Here is a 16593-nt window from a genome sequence, read left to right as displayed (position 1 = left end):
TGAAATAAATAAGGCTATTTGTGAGACCAAAGCAAGTTATGAAAACATGATGTTCAAAGATGCACTGAGAACAGGTTTCTTTGAATTTCAGGTGCGTTTTGTCTCTTTTGAAAATGTTAATGTGTTTATTGAGCAATAACAAAATTTCTGCTGTATCAATTACATTGGTTCGGCTTGGCAATGCAAGTTTATTTCTTTCTTGATGAATATAAAAATAATGTCGTCAGGGAATGTCAAATACTTTACATTGGTACTTTCTCTAAAGCCGCTGTTACCTGAGCATAGTTTGCAAAAAGCAGAATGTAGTATTTATAGTTGATAAAAAAAACTTTTCTACAAAGAGAAAACCATAGCAGTGCGAGAGACATGGAGTCAGTTATGTCTGTTTCTGGGGCCTAATTCACAAAGTGTTCTTAGGCTCTGCTTGACAACAAAACACCCTCTTTGCAAGTCTTTTAGCATTGCACTGCGAGATCGCAAAGTTGCAAGGTTTAGTGAATTAGGCCCCTGATCGATGTAACTGAATTGAGCTGATTTCATTATTGCTATGCCATCCTATCACCTCTATGATTTTCATCACTGGCATCATAAATATAAAACCTGTTTCCTGATAATTACTACTAATTTTGCTATCAGTTCCTCACACTATTATTTTTCCACATGGCATATAAGAGCATGGCTATATGGACATCATATTGAGCTCTGGACACTTGGCAGTGGTTTTACATTATACAGGCTCCATACCTCAGCGGTATTTATTATGTCTGGTATGCATCGCTAGCTGAAGTGATAACCTATTCCACATACTGCATACCATGTGCATATAAGCAGATACATTAAAAGAGCCTAGAGTGATCAAACATCTATTCTGCATTTCACGTTCCGTGTTTTGGAAGTATTGTGTTGTAAAAGAACATTGTGTATAGACATCCAAGTGGTTTATGTATTTTACTTCATGACACATGTATTCCACTTGAAACTGCATTCGTTGCTATTCTGCTATTAAAAAATGGGATAATGTGTATAACTTAATTTTCATGGCTCTTTTTTCTTCTTCTTTTGTGCCACAAAAATAGCAAAATAACACTGATGTTGTAACTTGTTAATTGAACTTGTTTAGCAACTCATCAGCACATTTCTGTCCATGGCTATTTGATTAGTGGGTCACTTTAAGTGCAAAAACTACTCATGTACAAGATTGTTTAGTCACGTGATCAGTTTTTGTGTTGTTGTTTAGTGAGGTACATTCTTAGATCATGGTGTCTCAAACCATACAAGTACATCAGAGATAAACATAGGTCAAGTGACAGTGAATGTCACATGGTTGTGAAAACAAACGTCAGTATTGAAAAGTAATAAAATAAAACAAGTACCATCAAACGACCAATATCTTTTTTGTATTGGGTTAGTTACCAGACACCTGTAGTATGTCCCATCCTGCTACAAACATGTTTTTGTCAATAATTTCAGCTTGGTTTGACGTACATGTAACAAGAAAAGTAAAAGCATTTTGAAAATAACAAAATCCAAATATTTGTGTGTGCAATTTAAACAGCAATCAGCTGTGAAATAAATAACTTGTAAATTCCATTTTATGAAGAAGAAAAAAAGGCGTACCTAGTGGGCTGCACTGTAGCTGGTAATAGTAAGTGTTTAACTAGTCATTGATTGCTGCACTCTACGTGATGTTGTATTAAATATTTATCTCGTTTGTGTGACAGGCGGTTCGAGACAAGTACCGGGAGGTGGAGGTGGAGGGAATGCACCGGGACTTGGTGTCGCGCTTCATCGAAACTCAGATCCTCATGCTGGCCCCCATCTGTCCACACATCACTGAACACATCTGGAAACTCTTGGGAAAGGTACGTAGGCTTCGTCTGGCTTTCTGCCAGAAAATAATAAAAACAAAACAGACCATAAGTGTCCCTGCTAGGTGGATGTAGGTTTGAAATCTTGTGAAATTTAACACTACATTTCATGTACTTTGACAAATTTTTAAACGACAGTTCTCTAACTATAATCTTTAACAAAAACAAAAAATGTATTCATTAATTTCCAAGATTTTAGGATACATAATTTTACACTTCGTTCTCAAATGGCAGAAACTATGTTTGTTGGTATAACATGAGAAAGGTACACAGGCTTTATTGATATAACACGGCGAAGGTTCATAACCTTTATTGGTGTAACATGGAAAAAGTACATAGGCTTTATTGGTGTAACACAGGATAGGTGCATAGGCTTTATTGGTGTAACACGGGTAAGGCGCATAGGCTTTATTGGTGTAACATGGGATAGGTGCATATGCTTTATTGGTGTAACACAGGAAAGGTACATAGGCTTTAATGATGTAACAAGGGAAAGGTACATAGGCTTTATTGGTGTAACACAGGAAAGGTACATATGCTTTATTGGTGTAACACAGGAAAGGTACATAGGCTTTATTGGTGTAACAAGGGAAAGGTACATAGGCTTTAATGATGTAACAAGGGAAAGGTACATAGGCTTTAATGGTGTAACACAGGAAAGGTACATAGGCTTTATTGGTATAACATGGAGAAATGCTGATAGTTACTGTGTATAGTTGCTGGTAATTTGTTTTAGTGTATAGTTGGTAATCTATTTTAGTGTATATTTACTGATAATCTGTTTTAGTGTATCATTGCTGTTAGTCTGTTTTAGTGTATTGGCTGGTAAATGTTTAATTATAGTGAATGTTGGTGATGTATTGACTGTTGTTTCAGACTGGCAGTATCATGCATGCCGCGTGGCCGAATGCCGGTCCGATTGACCGTGTGTTGGTCCGGTCGTCCGAGTATTTGATGGACGCCGCTCACGAATTCCGTCTCCGCCTCAAGGCAGCCCTTGCTCCCAGCAAGACAAAGGTAAAGTCTTACGAGTGTCGGCTTAATTATTATCTATATGGTTAAAAGTATGTTGGTACATATCAAAGTGATACGTCCCACTAGAATGCCAAGTGGGACGTAATACTTCGACGTCACTAGATGATGTCATCGATTGCTGCACTACAACCTCACAGGAATGTCAACCAAATGAGTTAAGTAATATAAATTAAGATCAATTATTAGTAATAAATAGGATATTAAACTTGCTACTATTTCGTATATGTTTATGTCCCTCGTCAAATAATTTTCATTGTCACTCACTAAAGCTTGTGACAACTGAAAATTATTTTACTCGGGACATAAACATGATAAGAAATGGAAGCTTGTTTAATATCCTATAAATATTAGTCCAGTTTCACTACCTAGCTTAAATAGATTTGTTCATCCTCTAATAAAGATTTCATTGCACTTAATAATGTTTTTAAAATTGTAAATGCTATTTATAGTGTCTAGACAAAGTTAATAAAACGTATTAGTATTGTGTTGTGATGTTTGTTTGTTTTTAAACAGTACTTTTAGAGAAAGATGCCAGATGTTTTGTTCACCAACTAAGCCTTGATTTGTGTGTGTTGTTTCAGAAAGTGGTTCAGATGCCAACACATGCAACAATCTGGGTGGCCAAGAGATACCCGCCATGGCAGAACACAATCTTAGTAACACTGAAAGAATTGTTTGAGGTAGAGTACTTTGATTGCAAGCTCACCATGTGTTTGTTTTTATGTATTGCTCACTGTATGTTCCGTTTATTTGATTGCTCAGTGTATGTTTGGTTTAATTGAGATATATTACTCAGGATGTGTTATATTCTGTGCTGATTGTAGGACAAAGGGGCAGGATGTAGGTCGGTTGTATTTTTGTATTTGTTTATTGACCTTAAGCAGTTCAGCTCATAAGTACATAATTATAACAATATAACATTACAGTACACAGGTGAACTGTGATAGTATACATGCAGTATACGTTGTAGAATCACATAGAAATAAGTATATACATAAATAGATATACAGTCAAACCCGCTTATTTGCATACCCTCGGTGCTGCTCGATTTTATGCAATTAACCAGGTTAGTCGATTAACCGATAGAGTACCGACTTTCACTTTGTAACAGTCATCCAACTACAAAGTGGCATGGGAGACAGTCTAGCACAATGCGGTACTTCATACCGGAACTATTATAGTTAACACGTCACATGCAGTTGGATATATATAAATGTAAAAAAATATATATCTATCAATATATATAATTAGTATGACATTTTTGTTTTAATCTGCCAGACCAGAAATCATTTTAAAAAAACAAAAAAACAACGTCTGTCACTGGGCGTCGTTTTCTTAAAACACAAACTTTGTGCATTAAAAAAAAATACTGACCATCCACTAGTGTAAACAAAGTGTATTAGCCATGTAGTTAATGAGATAAACTTGAAACAACAGAACCATCAAACGGTTCACGTTTCATCGGTACACGTGTTTACAAAATGACGTCAGTTTCCGGAATTACCGAGCTGTTGATTGACCGAATGCGCCATACCATAGAATTACGTGAACTTGTATGAATTTGCTGGTATGGTGTTCTTTCCATCCCAAAAGATATGGCAAGCTTTGGTATTATTTGTGATCCCCTTTGCTATTGTTAAGCAATTAAAGTTAAGCTCGGCTACTGAGTCGTTATCAGTTCCAGCAGTCTGCATTGCATGCATGACCGTTCTAACACAATTGACTGACCTTCATGGTGCGGTCCGACTGATTGGTGTCTAACAATATAGCAGAAACTTAGGGACGATCTATAAATAACAGTCTTTGTTATGTTTGTTTTTTGACGACCTCCCCCACCAGTCATTTTTTTTTCCGCTACATTTTCCGGGAAGCATGTTTCGCCCCCCACCCACCCCTTTGCTCGCCCTAGTAAAATTCCAACCCGTCATATTACATATGTACAATTAATACTAAGTAAAACAAATAATAAATAAAATCAGTATAGACATTTATTCTGTTAAAAACTTAATACATAGCATTTTTTATCTAAAAGTTTAACAGCTTCATATTTATCAGCAAGTGATAAATCGTTTCTTTTGTGTTTAACAGACATAGCGTACACTGCATCTAATGAATAAGTGAACAACAACCCTTTCTCGGTCACATTTATTAAAAACATCACCGCCTAGGACGATTGATCTGTAATCTTTTAATTATTAACAAGGCTTCTCAACATAACGTAATAATTGATACAGAACAATGATTGCCCTGAACACGTCAATCGAATGGGGCCTCAATAGTTGAGTGCGTATGCGTACAAGCGCACAGGCGGTACTTCTAAAAATAATAATCGGAGAGTTACCTGTTATTGAGATGGCCTCTGATTAACAGCAATATATTGCAAACAAAACATTAGGTGTTAGGTTTATTCAACTTAATTATGTCATTCTTAAATCTTGTAGTCGGGTATTGTGATTCACCAGTAGTAACGTGCACACCATCTCATTTGCATGCCACACGTCAACTCTGTAACCAGCAATTACAGTTGGCTTACCACACGGTGAGCTCAAACAAAACAGATTAATCAGTGATTTATTTGAGTTTTTTTGCCAAAGTTTGATAGACTTTCTCAGTAATTTGTGACATCAATTTAGCACAAAAAAATTAAAAAATCGTTATTTTTATGTGCTAATAACCGATATATAGCCTGTAGTCTGTGCAATTAACCGGATGTTTTGTAGTGTTATAAGGGCAAATGGTTCCGTGTTGGGTGAAAATAGTCGATTAACTGAATTATGCTATAAACCAATGTGCAAATAAGTGGAGATGACTGTATCACTAAGAATTCTAACATGAGAATGCATAGAATTGATATTAAATAAAATTATTTCTCAGTTTTGTTGCATGGAATAAATATTTGCCTAGGTTGCAAAGCTGCTTAATATTATGGGAGTTAAATAGTTGAATGTATTTAAATACAGATGGATTTTTCCAAAAATATTTTTTTATATACAATGTTCTTAACCGATTATATAGTGGACAAATTAGTACAAAATGATATTCATCTTCAGTATCGTCGGTACAAATGAAACACACTCTTTTTGAATTATCTACATTTTGATATCTGCCAGTTTCGATGGCGAGATTGTGAGCTGATAGGCGGAATTTACTAATACATTTTCTAAAATGGGTAGGTATATATTTACATAAGTAATCCTGTAAACAGAACATTTCAATAAAATATTTATAATAGATACCTTTTGGAGACGCACATATCTGGCCTCTAATAACTTGCTTCGCTTGATCTAACAATCTTTGCTTAATAACTGGCAAGAAAGTGGTTTCTAGTTGTTGTTTAATCCATATGTCTCCAAATACAAGCGTGTTAAGCACACTTTTAACCTGATAAGCCCAGTTATGTTCGATTATGAAGTTCGACACAGTCGTATAAGTGACGATAGCAGTTCTTCAGAATGCAGTTGTCTGTGTTCAGGATTTTACACCAATATTTTATCATATTAAATAATCTAATATTTCGTAGTGGGACTCGACCGAGTTCTGCATAAATCATAGAATTATTGGTTAACCGTTTGACTCCAAGTAGTCTTTTGCAGAAATCGAGGTGGACTCTTTCGACAAAGTTTCCTTTGTGAAAGCCCCACACCTCTGACGCATAACTAATAATACTGGTAATATAACTGTCAAACAATAATAAAAGTGTTGCATTATTCAGATATAAAGGTTTCAGCAGTTGTGAATTTGTTGTTATAGTAAAAAATAAATCCTAGATAACAAAATTTACAAACAATTTCTATAATTTTACCCTCGTAAAACCACTTCTCTGTTATTCTGAGTTTTCCCCCGTTTCTAAAAACCATTATTTTAGTTTTTTCAATATTAACTTCCATTTTCCATTGTTTTGAATAATTTAGTAAAGAATCTAACATGTCCTGAGGCACGATGAGATCCCTTGCTGCTTTGTTTCCTTTAACAAATTAAGATTCCTATTATTGTTAAATTTGTATTTTATATGTATTAACACCACAATATGTGGTACAACTCATGGCAACAACAATAACACCATAATAATGATTTTCAAACACATTTCAATGGCTACACCATTCGAGGAGTATGTACATGTGGGGGTAGCACCAGTCAACAGATGGCAGCTTTGTACCATATTACTTCCATATTCTTAGGGGTGTGGTGGATATTTGATTTAAAAAGTAACATTTGCAAAATAACACCACCCCCTCTTAATGGTTATCCACATGTTGTCATAACTACTTGTTTTATAATCTGCTTTTTTATTTTTCACTTCTTTTTTTACAGGCTAACAAAGGTTTTCCTGAAAATAAGGTGATTGCTGCCAAACTGAATTCCAACCCAGATCTGAAAAAGTATGCAAAGAAACTCATGCCCTTCGTACAAGTGGCAAAGGTTTGAATTTGTTAATTGTTATGATTAAATATTGCATTGCATGCTGTAAAAATACAGATTCATACTTTTTAAAACCATCCTGGTCACATTGTCTTGAACTTTTTAACATGACTATGTAGAAACTTTGATAATTTTACTTACACCAATTCATTAAATTAGAAATTCTGTGAGTTGTGGAAAGTCTAACCCTGACTGAAACTCACACTGTGGTAGTATCTGTCTCTCTCTGTCTGTCTCTCTCTTTCTCACTCTCTCGCTCTCTGTTTCTCTCTCTCTCTCTCTCTCTCTCTCTCTCTCTCTCTCTCTCTCTCTCTCTCTCTCTCTCTCTCTCTCTCTCTCTCTCTCTCTCTCTCTCTCTCTCTCTCTCTCTCTCTCTCTCTCTCTCTCTCTCTCTCTCTCTCTCTCTCTCTCTCTCTCTCTCTCTCTCTCTCTCTCTCTCTCTTTTTTCTTTTTTTTTTAATAAAAAGGATTAACCCTTACAGTTGCAAATGTTTGTTATGTTTGTGTAGACCGGCCTCGGTGGCGTACTGGTTAGGCCATGGGTCTACAGGCTGGTAGGTACTGGGTTCGGATCCCAGTCGAGGCATGTGATTTTTAATCCAGATACCGACTCCAAACCCTGAGTGAGTGCTCCACAAGGCTCATTGGGTAGGTGTAAACCACTTGCACCGACCAGTGATCCATAACTGGTTCAACAAAGGCCATGGTTTGTGCTATCCTGCCTGTGGGAAGCGCAAATAAAAGATCCCTTGCTGCCTGTCGTAAAAGAGTAGCCTATGTGGCGACAGCGGGTTTCCTCTAAAAACATCTGTGTGGTCCTTAACCATATGTCTGACGCCATATAACCGTAAATAAAATGTGTTGAGTGTGTCGTTAAATAAAACACTTCTTTCTTTTTTATGTTTGTGTAGTGTCTACTGTTGAGCGATTTATAAAATCAGTTACAGTATTTGTGTACTATAAGCACGTATGATTGTGAATTGTGTACTCTTTGCAGGAAAACTTTCAGAAGCATGGTGTCAAAGCCCTGGAGTTGACAATGGAGTTTGTTTATGTAGTGTCTACTGTTGAGTGATTTATATAATCAGTTACAGTATTTGTGTACTTAAGCATGTATGATTGTGAATTGTGTACTCTTTGCAGGAAAACTTTCAGAAGCATGGTGTCAAAGCGCTGGATTTGACAATGGAGTTTGACGAGTGTAAAGTGCTTGAAGGAAATCTCAAATACTTGACCAACACACTAGAGGTTTGTACCACGGATTACAATGAAATATTGAGCTGAAATTTTGTGTATAGCTTTATCGTGTACTGTTGCAAGTCAAGTTGGACTTTCATGGCGATTTACTCATTTTTCAGAGAGTTGTGGCTCACGAACTTTGGACATATGAAAATGTGTTTTCCGGATTGTTTTTTTTTGCAATGTCTGAAGATAGTGAGCTTAGATTTTGTATATAGTTTCATAATGTACTTTAAAGATCAAGTTTCACTTCCATGGTGATTCACTCAGTGTTCACAGTTATCGCTCTTCAATTTAGGAGATTCAAAAGTTGTTTGAATGCTTGTTAAAACTGTATTCAGGCCTGGCTTAAAATGATGTTTTTGGATTGTTGTTTTTATTTGTCATCTGATAAAAATATTCAATTTGTTGTTAAATCTAGTTGAAGGTAATTTTTTCATATGATTAATTTCAGATGGAAGGAATTGATGTGAAGTTTTCAGATAATGCAGATGAGAAAGTTCAACAAGACTGCTGTCCAGGAAAACCATTCATCACGTTTAGAACAGAGGTTAGTTGAGTTCAAACTATTTGTCACATTTAGAACAGAGGTTAGTTGAATTCAACCTATGTGTCATGTTTAGAACAGAGGTTAGTGGAGTTCAAACCATTTGTCACTTGTAGAACAGAGGTTAATTCAGTTCAAACTATTTGTCACTTGTAGAACAGAGGTTAATTCAGTTCAAACCATTTGTCACATGTAGAACAGAGGTTAATTCAGTTCAAACCATTTGTTGCATTTAGAACAGGTTTAGTCCAAACTTCATCACTTTTAAAACAGGTTAGTTGAGTTAAAATCTTTCAACACTTAGAACAGAGGTTAACTGAGTTCAAATCATTCATAATTTTTAGAACAGAGGTTAGTCGAGTTGAAATAATTCATGTCTCACATATACTTTTTTTGGTCATTTTTTTCACAGTACCTCATGATGTTGAGCTGAAATTTATTTATTTAGCTTTATCATGTAGTTACAGATCAGCTTTGACATTCACTGTTTGATTTACCCATTTTCATCACAGTTATGGCTCTTGAACTTAGCAGATAAAGAAAATACATTTTGCTGACTTTTTTTCACAACGTCTTAAGATATTAAGCAGAAATTTTGTGTTTAGCTTTATCATGTACTGTTACAGATAAAGTTTAACTTTTCATGGCCATTTACCCAGTTATGTCCTTTGAACTTAAGAGAGATGAAAATTTGTTGGGCCCGGTAGGGACATTCATTGTTTTAGCAGTACTCTCATAATGCTTGTTTTAATTTTAGCCTTGTTCTTGTACACCGGCCTCGGTGGCGTCGTGGCAGGCCATCGGTCTACAGGCTGGTAGGTACTGGGTTCGGATCCCAGTCGAGGCATGGGATTTTTAATCCAGATACCGACTCCAAACCCTGAGTGAGTGCTCCGCAAGGCTCAATGGGTAGGTGTAAACCACTTGCACCGACCAGTGATCCATAACTGGTTCAACAAAGGCCATGGTTTGTGCTATCCTGCCTGTGGGAAGCGCAAATAAAAGATTCCTTGCTGCCTGTCGTTTTCTGGATGGTTTTTTCACAATACCTTGAGATACTGAGCTGAAATTTTGTGTATAACTTTATCATGTACTGTTACAGATCAAATTTAACTTTCATGGCAATTTACCCATTTGACATAGAGTTATGGCCCTTGAATTTAGGAGATGAGAACATTTGTTGGGCCTGGTAGGAGACATATGTATTACTTTAGCAGTACTGTTGTAATGTTTGTTTCGATAGTATTGTTTTAATTTGTAGCCTTGTTCCTGCGATCCCGATCAGTGGGCCCATTGGGTTATTTCTCACTCCAGCCAGTGCATACCACTGGTACATCAATGGTCGTGGTATGTGCTATCCTGTCTATATAACCATAAATACAATGTGTTGAGTGCGTTGTTAAATGAACCATTTTCTTCCTTCCTTCCTTGTTCCTGTACAGCTGTTAAAGACATGTATTTGTTTAGATAGTATTGTTTTAATTTGTAGCCTTCGGTTGCCGTGAGCTTCATGAACCCCCAACCCTACAGTGGGCTGTTTGAAGTCAGCCTGGCCGTGTTTGAAAATGATACGAGGCAGAAGATCGTCACTCGTCTTATGAAGACAGAGAGGTCGAAAATAAAAGGTGCGTCCATTTATGTGCAGCTATATATAAAGATATTTATTTGCCTGTGTTGGATTTTACAACTTTCTAATGAACATTCTTTGATGTATAGGGTCAAAGTGCATTTACTTTATATCTGACAGTGACTGGACGAGTTACAAAACACCAATTTGTGATTTGTCACCTTTGTATAGTTCATATTCCCTGTAACATACAAATTTAAGGCACTACACAATCATGTGCCGTGTGGTAGCAGCTTTAACCAGTTTAGGAAATAGCTTCACATAAAAAAAACCAATCTAAATTTAATCTTTGATTGACAGTTGCATAATTTATCCGACACCTGAAATATAATAATAATACCAAATATTCAATTAGCGTAATTAATAGGGATCTCGTGACTGGTAATAAGAAGCGGTGTCATCCAGAATACAGCATAATAATGTTTGCTTATTTTAATAATCACGGTTATTAATTTTAACGGCAACATGTATGAAAGCAAAGTCTGAAAGATCTGTAGTTTGTTATTGTAACTTTGTAAAGTCTTTGAACCAAAGTCATAAAAACGGACCGACGATGCGTGTCACTTTCAATACACATGCGAGTTTAGGGCCGAAGACAAGTAGGCTAGGGCTGAGTTCAGCCAGACCGAGCAAAAGAAAAATTTCTGCTAGACTGGTTTATGCGCTTAACGTTAAACTCAATGTCCACGTCGGGAACCAAACACATAGTTCGCGAACATTAGGAAAATGTTCGTTGGCTGCTTTCAGTGTGCATATAGGTCACGCTTGACAGTCAGCCAAGACAGTCAGTCAAGAGACATCGTTGCAGACATTAAACAGTACGATTACACACAAGTAAATCTTGATGGAAATTTGTAAAAAAAAAAAAAAAAAAAAAAATAGTTTGCATAATTGCTGTTTCGTTTGTTTATTTCCATTGTCTTTGTTAATTTTGCACTTATGCATATCGCGATTGCGGGAAATGAACATGCAGTATTTCTGCTATTAAACGTACACTGAATACAATTAGTTTACAATAATCATGACATTAAAATGACTGTGAGGTGACATTTCAGAAGTTAGCTAGATTTTAAAAAGACTGTAAATTCCAAAAAGACTGTAAATTCCAATTCATTATCTTTTTAATCAAAAACATTTTGATGTAAATGGAATAGTTGCAGTAGCATGAAGTCGTCATTCTTAGGCTATGTATTTTACCAGCTGAATTTGACAACAAGCATTTAACACCACGCGGGAGTGTACAACGTGTCGCAAATTACGAAATTGTTGGGGTGGGGAATTAATGGGTGACTTAAAAAAAATTTTTTTAAAAGCAGTTCAAACCAACAAAGATTGCTATTTTAAAGAAATAATGAGCTCTATTTAAAAAAAGAGAAAAAGAATATTAGCTCTCAAATTTGTATTAATGTCATAGGCCTTAGAGGTTGGGATGGGTGTTTGCAGGGGGCACTGGCTTCCATCTCTGCATGTCTCTCCCCCCCCCCCCCACCCTAAACTAAAAAGTCAAAGTAATATATTAACTGCCCCTACCCCCATTGCAGTAAGAGATTGCTGTCTTTGATTTTGATCAGGGAATAGTGTTATTCAGATTTATTCCAGTTTGTACACAATTAGATACAAAAGGTGCATTTTCATATTCATATGTAAATACTCTATACAGTATTGCATAAAACAATTTTGGCTAAAACATTTTCATTATGGCTAATAAAAATCCCATTTGTCCAATTTTTTGGCTACAGCAGGGCTCGCGCTGTCGGTAGCCAAATTAGCCATTGGCTAATTTTTACAAAAAAATGGCTAATAAAATTTGCAAGTGGCTAAAATTTTGGCTAAGCCATTTTCTGTCTTCTGATGTGAACAAACGGATACATAATCTATCCGACACCTCAAACATAATAATACTACCAAATATTCAATTAGCGTAATAGCGATCTCGCAACCGGTAACGAGAAACGGTGTCATGCAGAATAGGCCTACAGCGTAGGCCTTATGTTTGCTTATTTTAATAATCACGGTTATTAATTTTAACGGCATGCATTCAACATTTTTATGACAGCAATGTCTGGAAGATATGTAACTTGTTATTTTTAATTTGTAAAATCTTTGAACCAAAGTAATAAAAACAGACCGACAATGCGTGTCAATTTGAATACACCTGCCAGTTCAGGGCCAAAAGACATGCAAGCCATCTCAAGGTCTGAGTTCAGCCAGACCGAGCGAAAACAAAACGTTCGTTAGACTGGTTTGTGCGCTTCACGTTAAACCAAATGGACACGACGAACACCAATCAAATAGTTCGCGAACATTAGGAAGAACGTTCGTTGGCTGAACTAAGGACAGCTCTCGGTGCGAATAAACTTCACACTTCAGAGTCAGCTGACACCCGCTGACACCTAACTGCAGTTTTTGTTTATTCCTTTGTCTTTGTTAGTTTCGTACCCATGGTCGAGAGCACGCATGCAGATCGCGATCGCCGGACATTATACAAATTGCAGTTAAATGTACACTGAATAAAATTAGTTTACAATAGGCCCTAATCATATTTGTTAGATCATTTTAGATATAAATTTGTAAGACTGTGAGGTGACATTTAATAAGTTAGCTGGATTTTAAAAAGACCGTAAATTTTAATTTTATTAAAGGATTTGTTGTTGGGTTTTTGGGTGGGTTTTTTTTAATAAATGGAGTATACTGTGGTGAAGTCGGCATTTTCAGCTGAGATATTTTGTAAGCAGAAATCACAACAAGCATTTAACACGACGCTGAAATCAACAGCAACAACATGGCACAAATTATGAAATCGTTTGGGGTGGGGAATTGATGGGTCACTTAAAAAAAAAAAAAAAGTTATTCAAACTAACATAAAGATTGCTATTTAAAGAAATAACGAGTTCTATATATAAAAAAAAAAAAGCTCTCAAATTTCTATTTGGGAAAAAAGGAAGAAAGAAAAAACACCATCCATAAACATCCACCCACCCCCATATTTCTGTATGTTTGTAAAAACTCGAAGTAATATATTAACTGCCCCTACCCCCATTAAGGTTTTGTTATTCCTATTTATTCCAGTTTGTACACAATTAGCTGAAAAAGATACATTTTCATATTCATATATAAATACTCTATACAGTACTGCGTAAAACAAATTTGGCTAAATCATTTTCAATATGGCGAATAAAAATTCCATTTGGCTAATATTTTGGCTACAGGTATTTTTGATCCAGGGTGAGCCCTGCTACAGGTATTTTTGATCAGGGCAAGCCAGGGGCCATTAGTATTAACACAACACACACACCTAGCCTCGTTGACAGAAGATGATTATAGCTATTTGATTGACTTAGTATTAACACAAACACACACACACACACACACACACACACACACAGCCAGCCTCCTTGACAGAGGACAATTTTAGCCATTTGATTGACTTCAGAGGGGTGGCAGGTTAAGTATTCATATGACAAACAATCAAGTTTTTCTTCCTTTTTCAGATTCCACATCAGTGTCCATCCTGAGGTATGAGGACAGTGAAGCCGGTTCTAGGAAAATTCCAAACATTAATGATCTTAAACAGGGCAAAGTGCAAGTTTCCGATGGAGCTGTGTTTCATATAAACTCTGACAAAAACATCGTTACAGTCCAGGAGAATGGGAAAACCTGCACCATAGGACAACAGATGGTGTATATTGTGGAATAGTTTCTTCTGAATTACACTGAATTCCATGCACACTGATATTTATTTTTGTATAACCAAATTTGAATCTGTAAACTCAATGACTGGGGTGTATGTAAACTCAATGACTGGGATGTATGTAAACTCAATGACTGGGGTGTATGTAAAATGATATATAAAGTAGATACACATACTGGTATTCCATACGGTTTGGTTTTTCTTATAAGTATCTGGACGGACGGACGAACTTCCAAATCCTACCTGAAAAGTTATTTCCCTTCAATGACAAAACTAGCCACAAACCTAGCATTTATGTATTTCCTCAAAGTATTAGCAAATGAAAGTTTGATAGAGCAGATCAACAAAATAATCCAACTTGTATAAAGTTTAAAATTAAAAACGTACTTGCCTAGGACTTCATTGTCTCTATATTCAGGGTTTCTGGTCACCCTAATGTTTGCAGTACTTCGTTAAAAGTTTATTTTACTGCCTAATATGTATTTTGTTGTTACATGAAATTATTGAGATGTAAAATCTGGATTCGACTTCTAGAAACATTCAGAAAGAACTTGTATATGAAAAGGAATGTAAATGATCACTAATACCTCATTTGACATATACTTGGTAATTGTGGGTGGTTGTTTTTCCTCAAATGTACTAGTATGCGGGGGGTTTTCTTTAAATTTTTACAGAGTGAAAAATATTAAAACCTCATTTCGTTCTGTTAATCCGAATTGAATTATGTTTGGTTAAATTTTTACAACTCACGTTCCTTGAAATGAAATGCCTTGCCTTAAATTACTATGGCTGTCCAATTAGCTGGAAAATTATGGGGTTTTTTCATTTAATCTAAAATTGTGTGTTTTTAATTTGTTAAACTGCCATTATATGTTGGTGGTCTGGGTATGCATCATTCCAACACATGAGACTCATATATGATCTGATTATCCCATTTTATCTAATTAGCTATCTTGTTACAAGAAATTACCTCCACTCAAATAGCAAAGTCACTTTATTTATTTTTATTTTTTTTCTCGGAGATTCTGGATGATAAATATCATGATTAGAGAAAACACTTAAACAATAAAATGTTTGTTTGGTGTCTGTGTTTGCCTTAAGGCAGGCTTTCACGATTAGTGAAGTCCAGATTATCGAGGTTCCACTGTATTTGAAATTCCATCATTGTACATCACAATACAATCTACAGGTGTTGTTGCACTATAAACAAAATGGAATAAAAGCATATTTAGAAAACTCTAGACATTAAGGTTGTCATAGTAACGAACATGTTCTCTCTGTGCTCGTTTACCCCAGCCAAAAGTGAGAGTTAAAACAAGCACGTTGAAGATACAGGGGACGAGACGTAGTCCAATGGTAAAGCACTTGCTTGATGCACGGTCGGTCTAGGATCAATACCTGTCAGTGGGCCCATTGGGCTATTTCTCATTCCACCCAGTGCACTATGACTGGTGTATCAAAGGCTGTGGTATGTGTTATCCTGTCTGTGGGAATGGTAAAGCACTTGCTTGATGCACGGTCGGCCTAGGATCAATACCTGTTAGTGGGCCCATTGGGCTATTTCTCATTCCAGCCAGTACACTGACTGGTGTATCAAAGGCTGTGGTATGTGTTATCCTGTCTGTGGGAATGGTGGATATAAAAGATCCCTTGCTTCTAATGGAAAAAATGTAGCAGGTTTCCTTTCTAAGACTATATGTCAAAATTACCATATGTTTGACATCCAGTAGCCGATGATTAATATGTTAATGTGCTCTAGTGGTGTCGTCAAACAAAATAAACTTTTGGAGTATACTTAAAAACCTATTTACTCCCGAGTGGTGCTTCTATAACATTTATATTGCCGACATGTTAACTATATAACCAATTCACTATAATTAAAATACATCTATGACATCACGGTATTGTCTCAATGCTCCCATTATTTTTCAGTAATGGAGAGATGAAACCCTACTTAATTAACCCACCAATTCTCTAGGGTTAAACTCCATACTAACATATATTGGCATAAAGTTATTATTTAGAAGTGTGTTTTAAGTAGGGGAATATCCTCGTAACTCTCAAGCGGGCCTCGTCTTCATTATATTTCAGGAATGGAGAGTTATTCGGACATTCCCCTATAATTAATTTTCCAGCCATAGTAAAGCAAGTTTGTTTGTAAATTAAG

General features: G+C 36.0%; 1 protein-coding gene across 2 annotated transcripts in view; it reads left to right on the top strand.

Annotated features, from left to right (window-relative positions):
• LOC121375132 (leucine--tRNA ligase, cytoplasmic-like) overlaps positions 1-15662 on the top strand; it is a 73112-nt gene extending 57450 nt beyond the window's left edge. For both annotated transcript variants that reach the window (XM_041502387.1, XM_041502386.1), the window contains exons 23-31: positions 1-91; positions 1722-1862; positions 2745-2885; positions 3485-3583; positions 7215-7322; positions 8466-8570; positions 9016-9111; positions 10598-10733; positions 14227-15662. In XM_041502387.1, the coding sequence (XP_041358321.1) occupies positions 1-91; positions 1722-1862; positions 2745-2885; positions 3485-3583; positions 7215-7322; positions 8466-8570; positions 9016-9111; positions 10598-10733; positions 14227-14432 (1123 nt within the window). In that variant the 3' untranslated portion in view covers positions 14433-15662. The remainder of the gene's footprint in view (positions 92-1721; positions 1863-2744; positions 2886-3484; positions 3584-7214; positions 7323-8465; positions 8571-9015; positions 9112-10597; positions 10734-14226) is intronic.
• Positions 15663-16593: the final 931 nt, after the last annotated feature.

The sequence above is a fragment of the Gigantopelta aegis genome, chromosome 6 (assembly GCF_016097555.1).
Source record: "Gigantopelta aegis isolate Gae_Host chromosome 6, Gae_host_genome, whole genome shotgun sequence".
Lineage (NCBI taxonomy): Eukaryota > Metazoa > Mollusca > Gastropoda > Neomphalida > Peltospiridae > Gigantopelta > Gigantopelta aegis.
Note: the sequence above shows the minus strand (reverse complement) of the source record. Positions and strands in the feature narration are given on the sequence as shown.